At 46.7% G+C, this 20,995-nt stretch overlaps 1 protein-coding gene across 1 annotated transcript in view; it reads left to right on the top strand.

The window, feature by feature from the left end:
• The window catches only part of LOC143955640 (uncharacterized), a 54,519-nt gene that overhangs the window by 428 nt on the left and 33,096 nt on the right, over positions 1–20,995 (top strand). Inside the window, exons 3-5 of the mRNA XM_077465743.1 lie at positions 18,262–18,350; positions 18,432–18,611; positions 18,689–18,874. Coding sequence (XP_077321869.1) covers positions 18,262–18,350; positions 18,432–18,611; positions 18,689–18,874 — 455 coding nt within the window. The remainder of the gene's footprint in view (positions 1–18,261; positions 18,351–18,431; positions 18,612–18,688; positions 18,875–20,995) is intronic.

Raw genomic sequence — 20,995 nt, forward strand, 5'->3', positions numbered from 1 at the left:
AAATTCAATTTTTCGAGGTGGTGGGATATTACGGATATGACGGTAGCCGGCTTGCGGACTCGGGTACTGATGTTGGAAATGACATCCCTGATTTCCAGCAGGTCCATATAACCATTTCAGGAGGCAAGAACCACCCTTGGGCCTGAGGAAGGAACACCCCCCTAGAGTTGATTAGCCAAGGGTTAGAATACTACCCACATCCATATTTCATCAAATTGAGGAGTATGAGATATGGACAGAGGGATTTCCACAAAGCCAGTTCTAAACACGACGAATTGATGGAACGTCAACGTGATTCTGCCAGCGGGATAAACCTCACTGCCCAATATGGGAAAAGTTTATTTCTCTTTTTTTTTTATCACATTTTATTTCATCACAGATGGCTGAAGCCTTTGTGTGTCGTTTTGGTTTCTTTTGTATCTTTGTAATCTTCATCCTTGTACATACTTTTTTCTCTTCCCCCGTCATTGAAGGACACAGCCAGATCTCCATGAAGCATGGGTTTGATGTCGCCACCTGCAGGACGCTAGGTGCCATCAAACTAGACATGTTTCAATTCGTTTTGGACCGAATCTAAATTCAGATGACATTTTTTGCTTATTCCAAAAGTATCCGAATCTCCAAATGACAATGGTAAATGAGTTTTCAAACCAATTCCAAAATTTTCGGTGAACGATTCCAATTCAGATCGGTCGTAAACTTGATCGCTTGATCCAAATTCTGTGTGAAGAATGGCAGGTTATTAAGGAGCGGGCCCGCCGTGTCCTTAACCACTTCCCGACCAGCGCACGACGATGTACGTCGACAGAATGGCACGGGCAGGCATATTGGCGTACAGGTACGTCCAATATTCGATGCCACCCTGCCATCGGGACCCCCGTGAGTCCGGGACGCGCTGGTCGGGACCCCCGTGAATCCGGACGCGGGACCCGCGGACTCGATCGCCGCGGGCATCCCCGCGATCGTCTCACGGAGCGGCCGAATGGAGGAAATGCCGTGTAAACAACATTTCTCCATTCTGCCTAGCAACTAGTGACGCTGATCTCTGCTCCATGTGATTGGAGCAGAGATCAGTGTTCACTAAATGAAAGCCCAGCCCCTCCACAGTTAGTAACACACCCCTAGGAACACTTAACCCCTACACTGCCACCCACTGGTTAACCCTTTCACTGCCAGTGTCATTTACACAGGAATCACTGCATTTATATAGCAGTGATTGCTGTATAAATGACAATGGTCCCAAAAATGTGTCAAAAATGTCCGATGGGTCCGCCACAATGTCGCAGTCACAATAAAAATCGCTGATCGCCGCCATTACTAGTAAAAAAAAAAAATAATAAAAAAATTATTAATAAAAATGCTATAAAACTATCCCCTATTTTGTAAGCGCTATAACTTTTGCGCAAACCAATCAATAATCGCTTATTGCGATTTTTTTTTTACCAAAAATATGTAGAAGAATACGTATCGGCCTAAACTGAGGGAAAAAATGTTTTTTTATATATTTTTGGGGGATATTTATTATAACAAAAAGTAAAAAATAATGCGTTTTTTTTCAAAATTATCGCTCTATTTTTGTTTATAGCGCAAACAATAAAATCCACAGAGGTGATCAAATACCACCAAAAGAAAGCTCTATTTGTGGGAAAAAAAGGACGTCAATTTTGTTTGGGAGCCACGTCGCACTTCCGCGCAATTGTCAGTTAAAGCGACGCAGTGCCGAATCGCAAAAAGTGGTCTCGTCTTTGACCAGCAAAATGGTCCGGTCTGCAAGTGGTTAAGAAACCAATGACTCGTAAACAGAATTGCCGGCAAATAAAAATTCAGAACAAAAAAAAAAAAAACAACGCGGGGCTCCCATCTATACCAGGCCCTTTGGGTCTGGTATAGGTTTTAAGGGAAACCGCACTCCATAATTAAGCAAAAAAAAAATGGCATGGGTTCCCTCAAAATCCATACCAGGCCCTTATCCGATTATGCACCCCAAAAGGCCAGGAAAGGGCTGGGGGGGAGCGGTGAGTGAGTGCCCCCATCCTGTACCATAACAGGCCACATGCCCTCAACATAGGGGGTGCTTTGGGGTTGCTCTGCAACACACCCTCATTTTTTTCTTCCTGTTGCTTAGGAATTAGGACATAGGATGTTTTCCTTTTTTTGCTCCTGTCAATAAATCTTTCTGCTTCAGTCGATGTATTTTTTTTTGTTCGTGTCAATGTTTTTTTTTTTTTGTTTTTTTAATCCATTGCAGTGCTGGTTGACAGGCCAGATATTCATAGATTTGGGTAGTCCCCTCTCCGTCCGTCCGTCCATCATTGCCATCGAGGACATGAAGCTCCCCGCTATGGTGGGATGGACTGAGACGACTCTGCTGTTGTTGAGTGGCCCTGAGGGTCTCGACACTTCGGCAGATGAGCCAAGACCTGGTCCGATCTCGTTCAGTTGGTCGCCGGCGTACCGTGGCAACTTTGACTCCACCCTGAAATTGTTTTACGGGTCACTGGCTTAAACGGCATGGCTATAGCAAGCCAGGTGCTGAAGGATGAAGGTCTCTCTCCAGTTATCATTTCCGTAATACTTTGAGCCTGGAAGTCCACTTTTTGTGTCATCTTTTATGGCACCTGGAAGGCGTCCTTCACCTGTTTTTAGTCAGTGGGGTTCCATTCCCACAAGTTCTCGGTTGCTCATTGGTTCCCTTGTTTTTTTTAATCGCACCTAGAAGGCTTCCTTCGCCTGTTGTTTGTCAGTGGGGTTCCATTCCCACAAGTTCTCGGTTGCTCATTGGTTCCCTTGGTTCTTTTATGGCACCTGTAAGGCGTCCTTCACCTGTTTTTAGTCAGTGGGGTTCCATTCCCACAAGTTCTCGGTTGCTCATTGGTTCCCTTGTTTTTTTTAATCGCACCTAGAAGGCTTCCTTCGCCTGTTGTTTGTCAGTGGGGTTCCATTCCCACAAGTTCTCGGTTGCTCATTGGTTCCCTTGGTTCTTTTATGGCACCTGTAAGGCGTCCTTCACCTGTTTTTAGTCAGTGGGGTTCCATTCCCACAAGTTCTCGGTTGCTCATTGGTTCCCTTGTTTTTTTTAATCGCACCTAGAAGGCTTCCTTCGCCTGTTGTTTGTCAGTGGGGTTCCATTCCCACAAGTTCTCAGTTGCTCATTGGTTCCCTTGGTTCTTTTATGGCACCTGTAAGGCGTCCTTCACCTGTTTTTAGTCAGTGGGGTTCCATTCCCACAAGTTCTCGGTTGCTCATTGGTTCCCTTGGTTCTTTTATCGCACCTAGAAGGCTTCCTTCGCCTGTTTTTTGTCAGTGGAGTTCCATTCCCACAAGTTCTCAGTTGCTCATTGGTTCCCTTGGTTCTTTTATCGCACCTAGAAGGCTTCCTTCACCTGTTGTTTGTCAGTAGGGTTCCATTCCCACAAGTTCTCAGTTGCTCATTGGTTCCCTTGGTTCTTTTATCGCACCTAGAAGGCTTCCTTCACCTGTTGTTTGTCAGTGGGGTTCCATTCCCACAAGTTCTCGGTTGCTCATTGGTTCCCTTGGTTCTTTTATCGCACCTAGAAGGCTTCCTTCGCCTGTTTTTTGTCAGTGGGGTTCCATTCCCACAAGTTCTCGGTTGCTCATTGGTTCCCTTGGTTCTTTTATCGCACCTAGAAGGCTTACTTCGCCTGTTGTTAGTCAGTGGGGTTCCATTCCCACAAGTTCTCGGTTGCTCATTGGTTCCCTTGGTTCTTTTATCGCACCTAGAAGGCTTCCTTCGCCTGTTGTTAGTCAGTGGGGTTCCATTCCCACAAGTTCTCGGTTGCTCATTGGTTCCCTTGGTTCTTTTATCGCACCTAGAAGGCTTCCTTCGCCTGTTGTTTGTCAGTGGGGTTCCATTCCCACAAGTTCTCGGTTGCTCATTGGTTCCCTTGGTTCTTTTATCACACCTAGAAGGCTTCCTTCACCTGTTGTTTGTCAGTGGGGTTCCATTCCCACAAGTTCTCGGTTGCTCATTGGTTCCCTTGGTTCTTTTATCGCACCTAGAAGGCTTCCTTCGCCTGTTGTTAGTCAGTGGGGTTCCATTCCCACAAGTTCTCGGTTGCTCATTGGTTCCCTTGGTTCTTTTATCGCACCTAGAAGGCTTCCTTCGCCTGTTGTTTGTCAGTGGGGTTCCATTCCCACAAGTTCTCGGTTGCTCATTGGTTCCCTTGGTTCTTTTATCACACCTAGAAGGCTTCCTTCACCTGTTGTTTGTCAGTGGGGTTCCATTCCCACAAGTTCTCGGTTGCTCATTGGTTCCCTTGGTTCTTTTATCGCACCTAGAAGGCTTCCTTCGCCTGTTGTTAGTCAGTGGGGTTCCATTCCCACAAGTTCTCGGTTGCTCATTGGTTCCCTTGGTTCTTTTATCGCACCTAGAAGGCTTCCTTCACCTGTTGTTTCTCAGTAGGGTTCCATTCCCACAAGTTCTCGGTTGCTCATTGGTTCCCTTGGTTCTTTTATCGCACCTAGAAGGCTTCCTTCGCCTGTTGTTAGTCAGTGGGGTTCCATTCCCACAAGTTCTCGGTTGCTCATTGGTTCCCTTGGTTCTTTTATCGCACCTAGAAGGCTTCCTTCGCCTGTTTTCTGTCAGTAGGGTTCCATTCCCACAAGTTCTCGGTTGCTCATTGGTTCCCTTGGTTCTTTTATCGCACCTAGAAGGCTTCCTTCGCCTGTTGTTTGTCAGTGGGGTTCCATTCCCACAAGTTCTCGGTTGCTCATTGGTTCCCTTGGTTCTTTTATCGCACCTAGAAGGCTTCCTTCGCCTGTTGTTTGTCAGTGGGGTTCCATTCCCACAAGTTCTCGGTTGCTCGCATCTTGGCCTGTCTTCAAAGGGGCATGGATCGTTGCTTGACCCTAAGAACTGTGAAGGGCCAGGTTTCTGCTTTGGACACTTTTTTTTTTTTTTTTTCAACATCCTTTGACTTCTCTCTGACCATTGAGAACGTGAATTTAGTTTTTCATTTTCTTTTCAATTTTTTTTCTCTAAATCTCCTTTTTCAAAAATTTTGCAAAAATGTTGAAAATAAAAAATTGTAAGACAAGATTTAGAGAAAAAAATTGGACTTGTGTCCAGACTATGTAACTATGTATTTTAAGTAAGGGTTCCTTGAGACCTGAATTATAATTTTCTTTTCAATTTTTTTTCTCTAAATCTCCTTTTTCAAAAATTTTGGAAAAATTTTGAAAGAAAAAATAATTGTAAAACAAGATTTAGAGAAAAAAAATGGACTTGTGTCTTTCTTTCAACCAGACTATGTAACTATGTATTTGAGTAAGGGTTCCTTCAGACCTGAAAATTATTTTAGGGGTTCCTCTAGGGCAGTGATGGTGAACCTTGGCACCCCAGATGTTTCGGAACTACATTTCCCATGATGCTCATACACTCTGCAGTGTGGTGGAGCATCATGGGAAATGTAGTTCCAAGACATCTGGGGTGCCAAGGTTCACCATCACTGCTGTACGGTGTTAAAATATTGAGAAAGCCTGGCGTAGGGTGTCCGATCCGTGGATTCATCTTAGGTGCTGCATAAGGAAAAGGTGGTATTCCAAACACGGTTGGCTTTTCTATCTGCTGGTGTTAAGCCTGGCATTTAAACTAGGATGAACTTCTCATTTGCTCTCCATCATTTATTTATTATATTTCAAATTTTTATTTTTCTTCTAATTTTTTTTTCAATTTTTTTCCTCTATATCTTGTTTTCCAAAATTTTTGAAAAATTTGGGGGAAAATTTGGGGGAAAACAAGATTTAGAGAAAAAAACTGGAAACATTTTTTTTTTTAAGATTTTTTTTTTTTTTTTTTTTAAATGATGGAGAGCAAATTCCTTTGGATGAGAAGTTCATCCTAGTAAGACTTGTGTCTTTCTTCCAACCAGACTATATACAGTGGTGTGAAAAAGTGTTTGCCCCCTTCCTCATTTCCTGTTCCTTTGCATGTTTGTCACACTTAAGTGTTTCGGAACATCAAACCAATTTAAACAATAGTCAAGGACAACACAAGTAAACACAAAATGCAATTTGTAAATGAAGGTGTTTATTATTAAAGGTGAAAAAAAATCCAAACCATCATGGCCCTGTGTGAAAAAGTGATTGCCCCCCTTGTTAAAACATACTATAACTGTGGTTGTCCACACCTGAGTTCAATTTCTCTAGCCACACCCAGGCCTGATTATTGCCACACCTGTTCACAATCAAGGCATCACTTAAATAGGAGCTGCTTGACACAGTAAGGTCCACCAGAAGATCCTTAAAAGCTACACATCATGCCGAGACCCAAAGAAATTCAGGAACAATTGAGAAAGAAAGTAATTGAGATCTATCAGTCTGGAAAGGGTTATAAAGCCATTTCCAAAGCTTTGGGAATCCAGCGAACCACAGTGAGAGCCATTATCCACAAATGGCGAAGACATGGAACAGTGGTGAACCTTCCCAGGAGTGGCCGGCCGCCCAAAATTACCCCAAGAGCGCAGCGACGACTCATCCAAGAGGTCACAAAAGACCCCACAACAACGTCCAAGGAACTGCAGGCCTCACTTGCCTCAGTTAAGGTCAGCGTTCATGCCTCCACCATCAGGAAAAGACTGGGCAAAAATGGCCTGCATGGCAGAGTTCCAAGGAGAAAACCACTGCTGAGCAAAAAGAACATCAAAGCTCGTCTCAATTTCTCCACAACACATCTTGATGATCCCCAAGACTTTTGGGACAACATTCTGTGGAGCGATGAGACAAAAGTGGAACTCTTTGGAAGGTGTGTGTCCAAGTATATCTGGCGTAGAAGGAACACTGCATTTCATAAAAAGAACATTATACCAACAGTAAAATATGGTGGTGGTAGTGTGATGGTCTGGGGCTGTTTTGCTGCTTCAGGACCTGGAAGACTTGCCGTGATAAAAGGAACTATGAATTCTGCTGTCTACCAAGAGATCCTGAAGGAGAATGTCCGACCATCTGTTCGTGTACTCAAGCTGAAACGAACTTGGGTTCTGCAGCAGGACAATGATCCTAAACACACCAGCAAGTCCACCACCGAATGGCTGAAGAAAAACAAAATGAAGACTTTGGAGTGGCCTAGCCAAAGTCCTGACCTGAATCCTATTGAGATGTTGTGGTATGACCTTAAAAAGGCCGTTCATGCTCGAAAACCCTCTAATGTAACTGAATTAGGACAATTCTGCAAAGATGAGTGGGCCAAAATTCCTCCAGGACGCTGTAAAAGCCTCATTGCACGTTATCGCAAACGCTTGGTTGCAGTTGTTGCTGCTAAGGGTGGCCCAACCAGTTATTAGGTTTAGGGGGCAATCACTTTTTCACACAGGGCCATGATGGTTTGGATTTTTTTTCACCTTTAATAATAAACACCTTCATTTACAAATTGCATTTTGTGTTTACTTGTGTTGTCCTTGACTATTGTTTAAATTGGTTTGATGTTCCGAAACACTTAAGTGTGACAAACATGCAAAGGAACAGGAAATGAGGAAGGGGGCAAACACTTTTTCACACCACTGTATATATATATATATATATATATAGATATATATATATATAGATATATATATATATATATCTATATATATATATATATATATATATGTAATATCTAAGGAATTGGCTTCTGATTGGCTTTTGGAGGATCAGGAAGGAATTTTTTCCCCTGCTAGAGAAAATTGGTTAATGCTTTATTGGGGTTTTTTGCCCTCCTCTGGATCAACAGTTGGTAAAGGATTGAGTATATCTTTTGTTCCTTCTATTGGTTGAACTGGATGGATTTCAAAATCCTTGCAACATGTTCATACCTTTTATAAAAATTGAGTTCTCATTGGTTCCCTTGGTTCTTTTATATCGCACCTGGAAGGCTTCCTTCGCCTGTTGTTATTCAGTAGGGTTCCATCCGCTCAAGTTCAAGGTTGCTCTTTGGTTCCCTTGGTTCTTTTATCGCAACTGGAAGGTTTCCTTCGCCTGTTGTTATTCAGTAGGGTTCCATCCCCACAAGTTCAGGGTTGCTCATTGGTTCCTTTGATTCTTTTATATCGCACCTGGAAGGCTTCCTTCGCCTGTTGTTATTCAGTAGGGTTCCATCCCCACAAGTTCAGGGTTGCTCATTGGTTCCTTTGATTCTTTTATATCGCACCTAGAAGGCTTCCTTCGCCTGTTGTTATTCAGTAGGGTTCCATCCCCTAAAGTTCAGGGTTGCTCATTGGTTCCCTTGGTTCTTTTATCGCACCTGGAAGGCTTCCTTCGCCTGTTGTTATTCAGTAGGGTTCCATCCCCTCAAGTTCAGGGTTGCTCATTGGTTCCCTTGGTTCTTTTATCGCACCTGGAAGGCTTCCTTCGCCTGTTGTTATTCAGTAGGGTTCCATCCGCTCAAGTTCAGGGTTGCTCATTGGTTCCCTTGGTTCTTTTATCGCACCTGGAAGGTTTCCTTCGCCTGTTGTTATTCAGTAGGGTTCCATCCCCACAAGTTCAGGGTTGCTCATTGGTTCCTTTGATTCTTTTATATCGCACCTGGAAGGCTTCCTTCGCCTGTTGTTATTCAGTAGGGTTCCATCCGCTCAAGTTCAGGGTTGCTCATTTGTTCCCTTGGTTCTCTTATCGCACCTGGAAGGTTTCCTTCGCCTATTGTTATTCAGTAGGGTTCCATCCCCACAAGTTCAGGGTTGCTCATTGGTTCCTTTGATTCTTTTATATCGCACCTAGAAGGCTTCCTTCGCCTGTTGTTATTCAGTAGGGTTCCATCCCCTCAAGTTCAGGGTTGCTCATTGGTTCCCTTGGTTCTTTTATCGCACCTGGAAGGCTTCCTTCGCCTGTTGTTATTCAGTAGGGTTCCATCCCCTCAAGTTCAGGGTTGCTCATTGGTTCCCTTGGTTCTTTTATCGCACCTAGAAGGCTTCCTTCGCCTGCTGCTATTCAGTAGGGTTCCATCCCCTCAAGTTCAGGGTTGCTCATTGGTTCCCATGGTTCTTTTATCGCACCTGGAAGGCTTCCTTCGCCTGTTGTTATTCAGTAGGGTTCCATCCCCTCAAGTTCAGGGTTGCTCATTGGTTCCCTTGGTTCTTTTATCGCACCTAGAAGGCTTCCTTCGCCTGTTGTTATTCAGTAGGGTTCCATTCGCTCAAGTTCAGGGTTGCTCATTGGTTCCCTTGGTTCTTTTATCGCACCTGGAAGGTTTCCTTCACCTATTGTTATTCAGTAGGTTTCCATCCCCTCAGGTTCAGGGTTGCTCATTGGTTCCCTTGGTTCTTTTATCGCACCTAGAAGGCTTCCTTCGCCTGCTGCTATTCAGTAGGGTCCCATCCGCTCAAGTTCAGGGTTGCTCATTGGTTCCCTTGGTTCTTTTATCGCACCTGGAAGGCTTCCTTCGCCTGTTGTTATTCAGTAGGGTTCCATCCCCTCAAGTTCAGGGTTGCTCATTGGTTCCCTTGGTTCTTTTATCGCACCTAGAAGGCTTCCTTCGCCTGTTGTTATTCAGTAGGGTTCCATCCCCTCAAGTTCAGGGTTGCTCATTGGTTCCCTTGGTTCTTTTATCGCACCTAGAAGGCTTCCTTCGCCTGCTGCTATTCAGTATGGTTCCATCCCCTCAAGTTCAGGGTTGCTCATTGGTTCCCTTGGTTCTTTTATCGCACCTGGAAGGTTTCCTTCACCTGTTGTTATTCAGTAGGGTTCCATCCCCTCAAGTTCAGGGTTGCTCATTGGTTCCCTTGGTTCTTTTATCGCACCTGGAAGGCTTCCTTCGCCTGTTGTTATTCAGTAGGGTTCCATCCGCTCAAGTTCAGGGTTGCTCATTGGTTCCCTTGGTTCTTTTATCGCACCTGGTAGGCTTCCTTCGCCTGTTGTTATTCAGTAGGGTTCCATCCCCTCAAGTTCAGGGTTGCTCATTGGTTCCCTTGGTTCTTTTATCACACCTGGAAAGCTTCCTTCGCCTGTTGTTATTCAGTAGGGTTCCATCCCCTCAAGTTCAGGGTTGCTCATTGGTTCCCTTGGTTCTTTTATCGCACCTGGAAGGCTTCCTTCGCCTGCTGTTATTCAGTAGGGTTCCATCCCCTCAAGTTCAGGGTTGCTCATTGGTTCCCTTGGTTCTTTTATCGCACCTGGAAGGCTTCCTTCGCCTGCTGCTATTCAGTAGGGTTCCATCCCCTCAAGTTCAGGGTTGCTCATTGGTTCCCTTGGTTCTTTTATCGCACCTGGAAGGCTTCCTTCGCCTGTTGTTATTCAGTAGGGTTCCATCCCCTCAGGTTCAGGGTTGCTCATTGGTTCCCTTGGTTCTTTTATCGCACCTGGAAGGCTTCCTTCGCCTGTTGTTATTCAGTAGGGTTCCATCCGCTCAAGTTCAGGGTTGCTCATTGGTTCCCTTGGTTCTTTTATCGCACCTGGAAGACTTCCTTCGCCTGTTGTTATTCAGTAGGGTTCCATCCCCTCAGGTTCAGGGTTGCTCATTGGTTCCCTTGGTTCTTTTATCACACCTAGAAGGCTTCCTTCGCCTGCTGCTATTCAGTATGGTTCCATCCCCTCAAGTTCAGGGTTGCTCATTGGTTCCCTTGGTTCTTTTATCGCACCTGGAAGGTTTCCTTCACCTGTTGTTATTCAGTAGGGTTCCATCCCCTCAGGTTCAGGGTTGCTCATTGGTTCCCTTGGTTCTTTTATCGCACCTGGAAGGCTTCCTTCGCCTGTTGTTATTCAGTAGGGTTCCATCCGCTCAAGTTCAGGGTTGCTCATTGGTTCCCTTGGTTCTTTTATTGCACCTGGAAGGCTTCCTTCGACCTGTTGTTATTCAGTAGGGTTCCATCCCCTCAGGTTCAGGGTTGCTCATTGGTTCCCTTGGTTCTTTTATCGCACCTGGAAGGCTTCCTTCGCCTGTTGTTATTCAGTAGGGTTCCATCCGCTCAAGTTCAGGGTTGCTCATTGGTTCCCTTGGTTCTTTTATCGCACCTAGAAGGCTTCCTTCGCCTGTTGTTATTCAGTAGGGTTCCATTCGCTCAAGTTCAGGGTTGCTCATTGGTTCCCTTGGTTCTTTTATCGCACCTGGAAGGTTTCCTTCACCTATTGTTATTCAGTAGGGTTCCATCCCCTCAGGTTCAGGGTTGCTCATTGGTTCCCTTGGTTCTTTTATCGCACCTAGAAGGCTTCCTTCGCCTGCTGCTATTCAGTAGGGTCCCATCCGCTCAAGTTCAGGGTTGCTCATTGGTTCCCTTGGTTCTTTTATCGCACCTGGAAGGCTTCCTTCGCCTGTTGTTATTCAGTAGGGTTCCATCCCCTCAAGTTCAGGGTTGCTCATTGGTTCCCTTGGTTCTTTTATCGCACCTAGAAGGCTTCCTTCGCCTGTTGTTATTCAGTAGGGTTCCATCCCCTCAAGTTCAGGGTTGCTCATTGGTTCCCTTGGTTCTTTTATCGCACCTAGAAGGCTTCCTTCGCCTGCTGCTATTCAGTATGGTTCCATCCCCTCAAGTTCAGGGTTGCTCATTGGTTCCCTTGGTTCTTTTATCGCACCTGGAAGGTTTCCTTCACCTATTGTTATTCAGTAGGGTTCCATCCCCTCGGGTTCAGGGTTGCTCATTGGTTCCCTTGGTTCTTTTATCGCACCTAGAAGGCTTCCTTCGCCTGCTGCTATTCAGTATGGTTCCATCCCCTCAAGTTCAGGGTTGCTCATTGGTTCCCTTGGTTCTTTTATCGCACCTGGAAGGTTTCCTTCACCTGTTGTTATTCAGTAGGGTTCCATCCCCTCAAGTTCAGGGTTGCTCATTGGTTCCCTTGGTTCTTTTATCGCACCTGGAAGACTTCCTTCGCCTGTTGTTATTCAGTAGGGTTCCATCCCCTCAGGTTCAGGGTTGCTCATTGGTTCCCTTGGTTCTTTTATCACACCTAGAAGGCTTCCTTCGCCTGCTGCTATTCAGTATGGTTCCATCCCCTCAAGTTCAGGGTTGCTCATTGGTTCCCTTGGTTCTTTTATCGCACCTGGAAGGTTTCCTTCACCTGTTGTTATTCAGTAGGGTTCCATCCCCTCAGGTTCAGGGTTGCTCATTGGTTCCCTTGGTTCTTTTATCGCACCTGGAAGGCTTCCTTCGCCTGTTGTTATTCAGTAGGGTTCCATCCGCTCAAGTTCAGGGTTGCTCATTGGTTCCCTTGGTTCTTTTATCGCACCTGGAAGGCTTCCTTCGACCTGTTGTTATTCAGTAGGGTTCCATCCCCTCAGGTTCAGGGTTGCTCATTGGTTCCCTTGGTTCTTTTATCGCACCTGGAAGGCTTCCTTCGCCTGTTGTTATTCAGTAGGGTTCCATCCGCTCAAGTTCAGGGTTGCTCATTGGTTCCCTTGGTTCTTTTATCGCACCTGGAAGGCTTCCTTCGCCTGTTGTTATTCAGTAGGGTTCCATCCCCTCAGGTTCAGGGTTGCTCATTGGTTCCCTTGGTTCTTTTATCGCACCTGGAAGGCTTCCTTCGCCTGTTGTTATTCAGTAGGGTTCCATCCGCTCAAGTTCAGGGTTGCTTATTGGTTCCCTTGGTTCTTTTATCGCACCTGGAAGGCTTCCTTCGTCTATTGTCAGTCAGTGGGGTTCCATTCCCACAAGTTCTCGGTTGCTCTCATCTTGGCCTTTCTTCAAAGGGGCATGGATCGTTGTTTGGCCCTAAGAACCGTGAAGGGCCAGGTTTCTGCTTTGGACACTTTTTTTTTTTTTCCAACATCCTTTGACTTCTGACCATTGGGAACCTGAATTTAGTTTTGTCAGTTTGGCAAAAGCGTCCCTTGGAAAATTTCTGAGATATTCTTCTCTCGACCCAGTCGTGAAAAGTGTTTTTTGGTCATCACCTCAGTGCGTAGGGTAGCCATTCTCAACCAGGGTTCCGTGGAACCCTGGGGTTCCTCCAGAGGTTTCTAGGGGTTCCTTGAGCTGTGGCTAATACACCACCTTTTTGATGGTGCCTACAGAGTTCAAGGTTCAGAACCACTTAGCAAAGCCCAGCAGCATGACACCAAATATATTTTTAGCTGTCTTTAAGGGTGGCATTCTGAGCACCATTTTAAGGGGAACATTCTTCCTATTGACCAGCTGCATAAGGGGCATTATTCTATTGACCCCTGATGAATTGGTTTTAGGGGTTCCTTAACCACTTCCCGACCAGCGCACGACGATGTACGTCGACAGAATGGCACGGGCAGGCATATTGGCGTACAGGTACGTCCAATATTCAATGCCGCCCTGCCATCGGGAGCGCGCCGCCGGCGGCGCGCTCCCGCACTGGTCGGGACCCCCGAGAGTCCGGTCGCGGGTCCCGCGGACTCGATCGCCGCGGGCATCCCCGCGATCGTCTCACGGAGCGGCCGAATGGAGGAAATGCAGAGTAAACAGCATTTCTCCATTCTGCCTAGCAACTAGTGACGCTGATCTCTGCTCCATGTGATTGGAGCAGAGATCAGTGTTCACTAAATGAAAGCCCAACCCCCCTACAGTTAGTAACACACCCCTAGGAACACTTAACCCCTACACTGCCACCCACTGGTTAACCCCTTCACTGCCAGTGTCATTTACACAGGAATCACTGCATTTATATAGCACTGATTGCTGTATAAATGACAATGGTCCCAAAAAAGTGTCAAAAATGTCCGATGTGTTCACCACAATGTCGCAGTCACAATAAAAATCGCTGATCGCCGCCATTACTAGTAAAAAAAAAATAATAAAAAATTATTAATAAAAATGCTATAAAACTATCCCTATTTTGTAAACGCTATAACTTTTGCGCAAACCAATCAATAATCGCTTATTGCGATTTTTTTTTTTTACCAAAAATATGTAGAAGAATACGTATCGGCCTAAACTGAGGGAAAAAAAAGTTTTTTTATATATTTTTGGGGGATATTTATTATAACAAAAAGTAAAAAATAATGCGTTTTTTTCAAAATTGTCGCTCTATTTTTGTTTATAGCGCAAAAAATAAAAACTGCAGGAGGTGATCAAATACCACCAAAAGAAAGCTCTATTTGTGGGAAAAAAAGGACGTCAATTTTGTTTGGGAGCCACGTCGCACGACCGCGCAATTGTCAGTTAAAGCGACGCAGTGCCGAATCGCAAAAAGTGGTCTGGTCTTTGACCAGCAAATTGGTCCGGTCTGAAAGTGGTTAAGACTTGAAATTATTTTTGGGGTTCCTCTAGGGTGTTTAAAATGTTGCGAAAGCCTGGCGTTGGGTGTCCGAGCTGTGGATTTATCTTGGGCGCTGCATAAGGAAAAGGTGGCATTCCAACCACGGTTGGCTTTCTATCTGCTGAAAGTGGTGTAAGCGTGCTATTTAAACCAGGATGAAATTCTCATCCAAAGGAATTTGCTCTCCATCATTTTTTTTTTTTTCAAATATTTTTTTCACATTTTTTTCTCTAAATCTTGATTTCCAATTTTTATTATTTTTTTCAAAAATTTTGGAAAAATTTGGGAAAAAAAAAATTGGAAAACAAGATTTAGAGAAATAATTGGACTTGTGTCTTTCTTTCTCACGCTCACAGCAGCCCTGGTGTGAGGCTAGGAGAGCATTGAGGGGTGGCTTTCTTCTCCCCCCTCTACCTTAAGGACAGTTTGGAAACCATTGGCTGGACTAGCTGGAAGATTACGGGTTGTACAACCCTTCTCCCTTTTTCCTGCCTTATATTTCTGGAGTTCTTGCTTCCTTTTTGGGCTTCTCTATATATGATACACTGGCTACAATACTACTTTATCCCTGTAGAGAGACGCCTCTTTTTCACTTTTTTGGTTATCCATAGGGAATAAAAATGATAAGCTCCTGATGAAGCGTTATGGTGAACGCGAAACATGTAGAACATTTAAGTATCTCTGAGCTGATTCCTATGTGATATACTGTCTATATAAATTATCTTCTGTACTGATGGTTTTATTTGTTCCTTGATGTCCCTATGCTGGATGCCTATGGGAATATATGTAGAATGTGATGTACTTATAACATGCTAGACAGTGAAGGATTACGCTCTGAGGCAGGGCTGGACTGGGACAGAAATTTGGCCCTGGACTTCATCCAGGCCGGCCCACTTACATTTTGAGTGTCCCATCAGCACCCCCTTACATCAGAGTCCCATCAGCAGCCCCCTTACATCAGAGTCCCATCAGCACCCCCTTACATCAGAGTCCCATCAGCAGCCCCCTTACATCAGAGTCCCATCAGCAGCCCCCTTATATCAGAGTGTCCCATCAGCACCCCCTTACATCAGAGAGTCCCATCAGCAGCCCCCTTATATCAGAGTGTCCCATCACCAGCCCCCTTACATCAGAGTGTCCCATCAGCACCCCCTTACATCAGAGTGTCCCATCAGCAGCCCCCTTATATCAGAGTGTCCCATCACCACCCCCTTACATCAGAGTGTCCCATCAGCACCCCCTTATATCAGAGTGTCCCATCACCACCCCCTAACATCAGAGTGTCCCATCAGCAGCCCCCTTATATCAGAGTGTCCCATCACCAGCCCCCTTATATCAGAGTGTCTCATCACCAGCCCCCTTACATCAGAGTGTCCCATGAGCAGCCCCCTTATATCAGAGTGTCCAATCAGCACCCCCTTACATCAGAGTGTCCCATCACCAGCCCCCTTACATCAGAGTGTCCCATCAGCAGCCCCTTACATCAGAGTGTCCCATCAGCACCCCCTTACATCAGAGTGTCCCATCAGCACCCCCTTACATTAGAGTGTCCCATCAGCACCCCCTTACATTAGAGTGTCCCATCAGCACCCCCTTACATCAGAGTGTCCCATCAGCACCCCCTTACATTAGAGTGTCCCATCAGCAGCCCCCTTACATCAGAGTGTCCCATCAGCACCCCCCTTACATCAGAATGTCCCATCAGCAGCCCCCTTACATCAGAGAGGCCCACTGAGGCATCGGCCCACCGGGAAACTCCCGGTAGTCCCGATGGCCAGTACATGCCTGCTCTGAGGCATTGAGATTCTGTTTGTTGTCTCTTTAGAAATAATTTTTTTTTTTAAATTTATCTTCCCTTTTTCTGTTATATCTATAATTATGCTTAAAAAGTCCATTATTGTCAACAATTTTCATTGAGTTTTTTTTAGTAAAGTCAAATATCAGGACGTGGCATGTGTTTTATGTAATGTATCCCCAGGACCACCCTGTGGTAGATACATACCAAATTTAATCAGCTGACTGTGACTCCTTGCAGCTCCATAACTGGCTGCCCACTGCCCAACGCGTAAGCTGCGCCGCACCCTGGTCCGCAGTCCCCTGGGACCTGTGACGTGTCCCAAGAGCTTGCGGGGGAAGGAAGAGGAGGAGGTGGGGGGTGGGGGTCCGCACTTTGCGATCTAACAATAAGTGGGAGCGGGTACCTGTCAAAATTAGACACCCCCTCCCCCACCAAAAAAAAAAAATATTACAAACACGGAAGGAGGAAAAAAGTGGTTCTTCCTCTTTTGGGTGAAGTTCTGCTTTAAATTACACAATTATTAAGTGGCTTTTGTGAAGACTTGGACACTTATGCCGCGTACACACGTAGCAGACTATCCGGCGGACTTAGTCTGGCGGACTTTTCCGCCGGACTGTCCGCCGGACTTTCCGAACGAGCTACTTGCCCACACACGGAACTTTTGCAGCAGACTAATACGGCGTACTAAGTCCGCCGGACTATATCCGCCCTACTTTTGAAATGAACGGACTCGCCCACACACACGGAGAATAGTCCGCTCATTTTGAGCGCGTCTCCAGGTAGCCGGGGCCAGCGAAGGAGGCGTTGCTGGCCCCGTCACCTGGTATGGAGTTAAAGGGGAATCCCTACACCGATGGCTGGGGGTCCCCCCCCCTAGGTCCATATCAGGTGGGGGTCCCCCCCCCCTAGGTCCATATCAGACCCTTATCCGAGCACGCTACCCGGCCGGCCAGGAAAGGGGGTGGGGACGAGCGAGCGCCCCCCTCCTGAGCCTTACCCCACCCCAAAGCACCTTGTCCCCATGTTGATGAGGACAAGGGCCTCTTCCCGACAACCCTGGCCATTGGTTGTCGGGGTCTGCGGGTGGGGGGCTTATCGGAATCCGTGAGCCTCCTTTAATAAGGGGGCCCCCGGATCCCGGACCCCCACCCTATGTGAATGAGTATGGGGTACAATGTACCCCTACCCATTCACCTGTAAAAAAAAAAGTAAAAAAAAAAACACAACACACAAGGGTTAAAATAGTTTATTGCACAGCTCCGGGGGTCTTCTTCCGTCTTCTCGCTGGACTCCTCCGCTATCTACTGCTAGCTCTGCGCACGGCCCGCCTTCCCCAAGGCACCCCCCATGTTGAGGGCACACGGCCTGGTACGGCTCAGGAGGGGGGGGGGGGGGGGCGCTTGCTCGTCCCCGCCCCCTTTCCTGGCCGGCCGGGTAGCGTGCTCGGATAAGGGTCTGATATGGACCTAGCATCGGCGTAGGGATTCCCCTTTAACTCCATACCAGGTGACGGGGGCCAGCGACGCCTCCTTCGCTGGCCCCGACTACCCGGAGACACGCTCAAAATGAGCGGACTTTTCTCCGGGCGGGAAAAGTCCGTTCATTTCAAAAGTACAGCGGACTGGCACACACACACGGCCGGATTGTCTGCCAAAATGCGAGTCCGGCGGACAGATTGGAGTGCAAAAATACTTTCTTAGTCCGCCGGACTTTTGGGTAAAAAAAGTCCGCACGGGGGGGATTGTCTGGCGGACTTGAGTTTGCCAGACTTTTTCCACCCGATTGTTTGATTGTGTGTACGCGGCATAAGAGTGGTTGTGTCAACCAGTGTCTGTGTCTTCGATCTAGGCTCCCTCTTAATCAGTATGTAACCGTACTGTGTTTGTGGATTGCTGGCAGATGGCTTAGTGTGGGCGAGTTATCAGATCTGCCACATTACCCACCAGACCACCCTGGATATCGCGAGCAGTGCCAACTGTATTTAAGCTGCTTTGGCCCGTTCAGTACAAGCTTTCCTCTCGTTCTTCCTTCACCAAACAAGGTCCTCGCCCCGGGTTCCCTAGCCACCACAGGGGCTCAAATCCCCTATCTTGTGGTAGCCATAAGTATAGGAATGTGTGTATGGGTTGTTGCGTGACTGTTACCCACCTCTAGATTGAGGAACATGGAGTACTTCCCAACATGTGTGCCAGCTAGCCCTCCTCATCCCTGTTCCCTTGATTTCCCCTCATGCATGACAGGAGGCTCCACCTAGATCCCCCATCATCTGATAAACACATAGAAACAATGTATTCAGTCAGTGTGTGTGTTTCCTACAGATGGATCCAGTAATGGGAACCCACCAGAGAGATGTCCCCATCCTCGAGATTCCATACAGGAAGGTCACACCACCCCTCCCCATCATCAGGTAGATGAGGAACAATCACTGATAGTATCATTAGGATCTGTACATTATCTGCATTGATGTCATTTTTTATTATATATGAAGAACATCAAAGTGATAAAAGAGGAAGTTGATGACGATGGTGCGTTCAACAAGTCAAACTTTCCAATGGGACACAAGGATCTGTACTGGGAGAACATGGTTGGGTCCTCCAGCTTAAGCCCACCAGAGAGATGTCCTTGGGACTCCACACAGGAAGGTCACACCATCCCCCACCATCATCAGGTAGATGATTGATTATTGGTGGTTATGATATATACACAGGCTTGTTTGTTACAATGAATGTTTTATTATATATTTAGAGTGGAAACCTCGGGGATTATAATATTGTTGTTAAAGAAGAGGATGAGGAGTACGGCGTGATGGAGGAGCTTTTAGATGGATACAAGAACATTATGATGGAGCCACCTGGTAGAAACCCACCAGAGAGATGTCCCCGTCCTCTGGATTCCACACAGGAAGGTCACACCATCCCCCACCATCATCAGGTAGGTGGAGTTGAGGGTCGGGAACATAAAGTGATTGGACACCTATCTCCAGCAGATGATAATACACACATAAATAGTCATTAGTGGGAACGCAACATATCTGAAGAAAATTAGGTTAAAGAAGAGATAAAAGAGGAGGATGATGAGGATGGGGTGATGGAGGATCTTTCTGAAGGACACGAGGATCTCTACAATTACATTATGATGGAGCCACCTAAGAAGAGAAACCCACCAGAGAGATGTCCCCGTCCTCTAGATTCCACACAGGAAGGTCACACCATCCCCCACCCTCATCAGGTAGGTGGAGTTGAGGGTCGGGAACATAAAGTGATTGAACACTCTGACACGTGGAGATGATGTGTGGACTCTACAAGATGATATTCTCGTTTGTGTAGCGCTTCTCCCGTAGGAAACGCAGGAATCACTTGTGCGGGTCGTCCTATCTTCAGTTCCGCAGCCAGGCACATACCCGGCTCATTCGTTCTTTCTCCAAAGACCAGTCTAGGGGATGTCGTTTTTTATTTTTGGAGAAGTTGGATAGGGATGAGGGAAGTGGTGGTGGGATCCTCCAAGAACTGAAGACCTAATCTTCCCGTAGCTCAAGCAGTAGTATAGCCAGTAGAGCAAAGTCCCTTTTCTTCAGTGGACAATTATCTGGACAGACCTCTTCGGGACACCAGCCAGTGTCTCCTTTAACCACTTGCCTACCGGGCATTCCCCCCCCCCCCACCCCACACTTCCTGCCCAGGCCAATGTTCAGCTTTCAGCACTCTCACACTTTGAATTAGGCAATCATGTAACATTGTACTCATAGGACATTTTTAGCATTTTTTTTTCACACAAATAGAGCTTTCTTTTGGTGGTATTTGATCACCGCTGGGTTTTTTTAATTTATTTTTTGCTAAAAAGAAACGAAAAAAGACCGAAAATTTTGAAAAAACAAAAATCTGTTTCATAGTTAAAAAGTAAAATTTTAAAAACAGTTAATTTTTCTCCTTCATTGATATGCGCTTATGAGGCAGCACTTGTGGGCACTGATAAGGCGGCATTGGTGGGCACTGATAGGTAGCACTGAGAGGTGGCACTGATAGGTAGCACTGAGTGGCTGATAGGTAGCACTGGTGGGTGGCACTGAAGGACACTTATAGGTGGCACTGATGGTGAGGCACTGATAGGCACTGGTTGGCAGCATTGATAAGGCGGCACTGGTGGGCACTGATAAGGCGGCACTGGTGGGCACTGAGAGGTGTCACTGATGGGTGGCACTGAAGGGCACTGATGGGTGGCACTGATAGCACTGATAGGTGGCACTGATAAAGAGGCACTGATGGGCACTGGTTAGTAGCACTGATGGGCACTGATGAGATGGCACTGGTGGGCACTGATGAATAAGCACTGGTGGGCACTGAGAGGTGTCACTAATGGGTGGCAATGGTGGGCACTTATGAGGTGGCACTGAGAGGTAGCACTGATAGGTAGCACTGGTGGGTGGCACCTAAGGGCACTGGTGGGTGGCACTGAAGGACACTTGTAGGTGGCACTGATGAGGCACTGATAGCCCCTTTTTGGCAGCACTGATGGCCACTGATGAGGTGGCATTGGTGGGCACTGAGAGGTGTCACTGATGGGTGGCACTGAAGGGCACTGATAGGTGGCACTGATAAAGAGGCACTGGTTGGCAGCACTGATGGGCACTGATGAGGCGGCACTGGTGGGCACTGATGAGTTGGCACTGGTGGGTGGCACTGATCGATGGTCACTGGTAGATGGCATTGGTGGGCACTGGTAGGCAGCACTGGTGGGCACTGGTAGGCAGCACTGATATGCACCTGTAGGCGGCACTAGAGGGCATTGCATAGCAGCAGTGCCTCTCCCTGTTCAGGAACGATGTCCCTCTGTCAGAAGTCGTGATCGGCTTAGCCCAATCTTCTGTTTACATCACGTGATCACATGGTAAGGAGTCGGGGATCAGCCCCTTACTCCGATCTGTGATCAGCCAAGTCCCATTGACTCTGTGATCACAGAGCCCCACAGGGGGGCGCACAGGCAGCTCATGCACAGGATGACGTCTGTTGACGCACCTCTTGGCAATGAAGACCCGCGCCGTGGCCGTCATTCGGC

This window comes from Lithobates pipiens, unplaced genomic scaffold, assembly GCF_037356315.1.
Source record: "Lithobates pipiens isolate NorthernLeopardFrog02 unplaced genomic scaffold, aLitPip1_a1.2 Scaffold_35, whole genome shotgun sequence".
Lineage (NCBI taxonomy): Eukaryota > Metazoa > Chordata > Amphibia > Anura > Ranidae > Lithobates > Lithobates pipiens.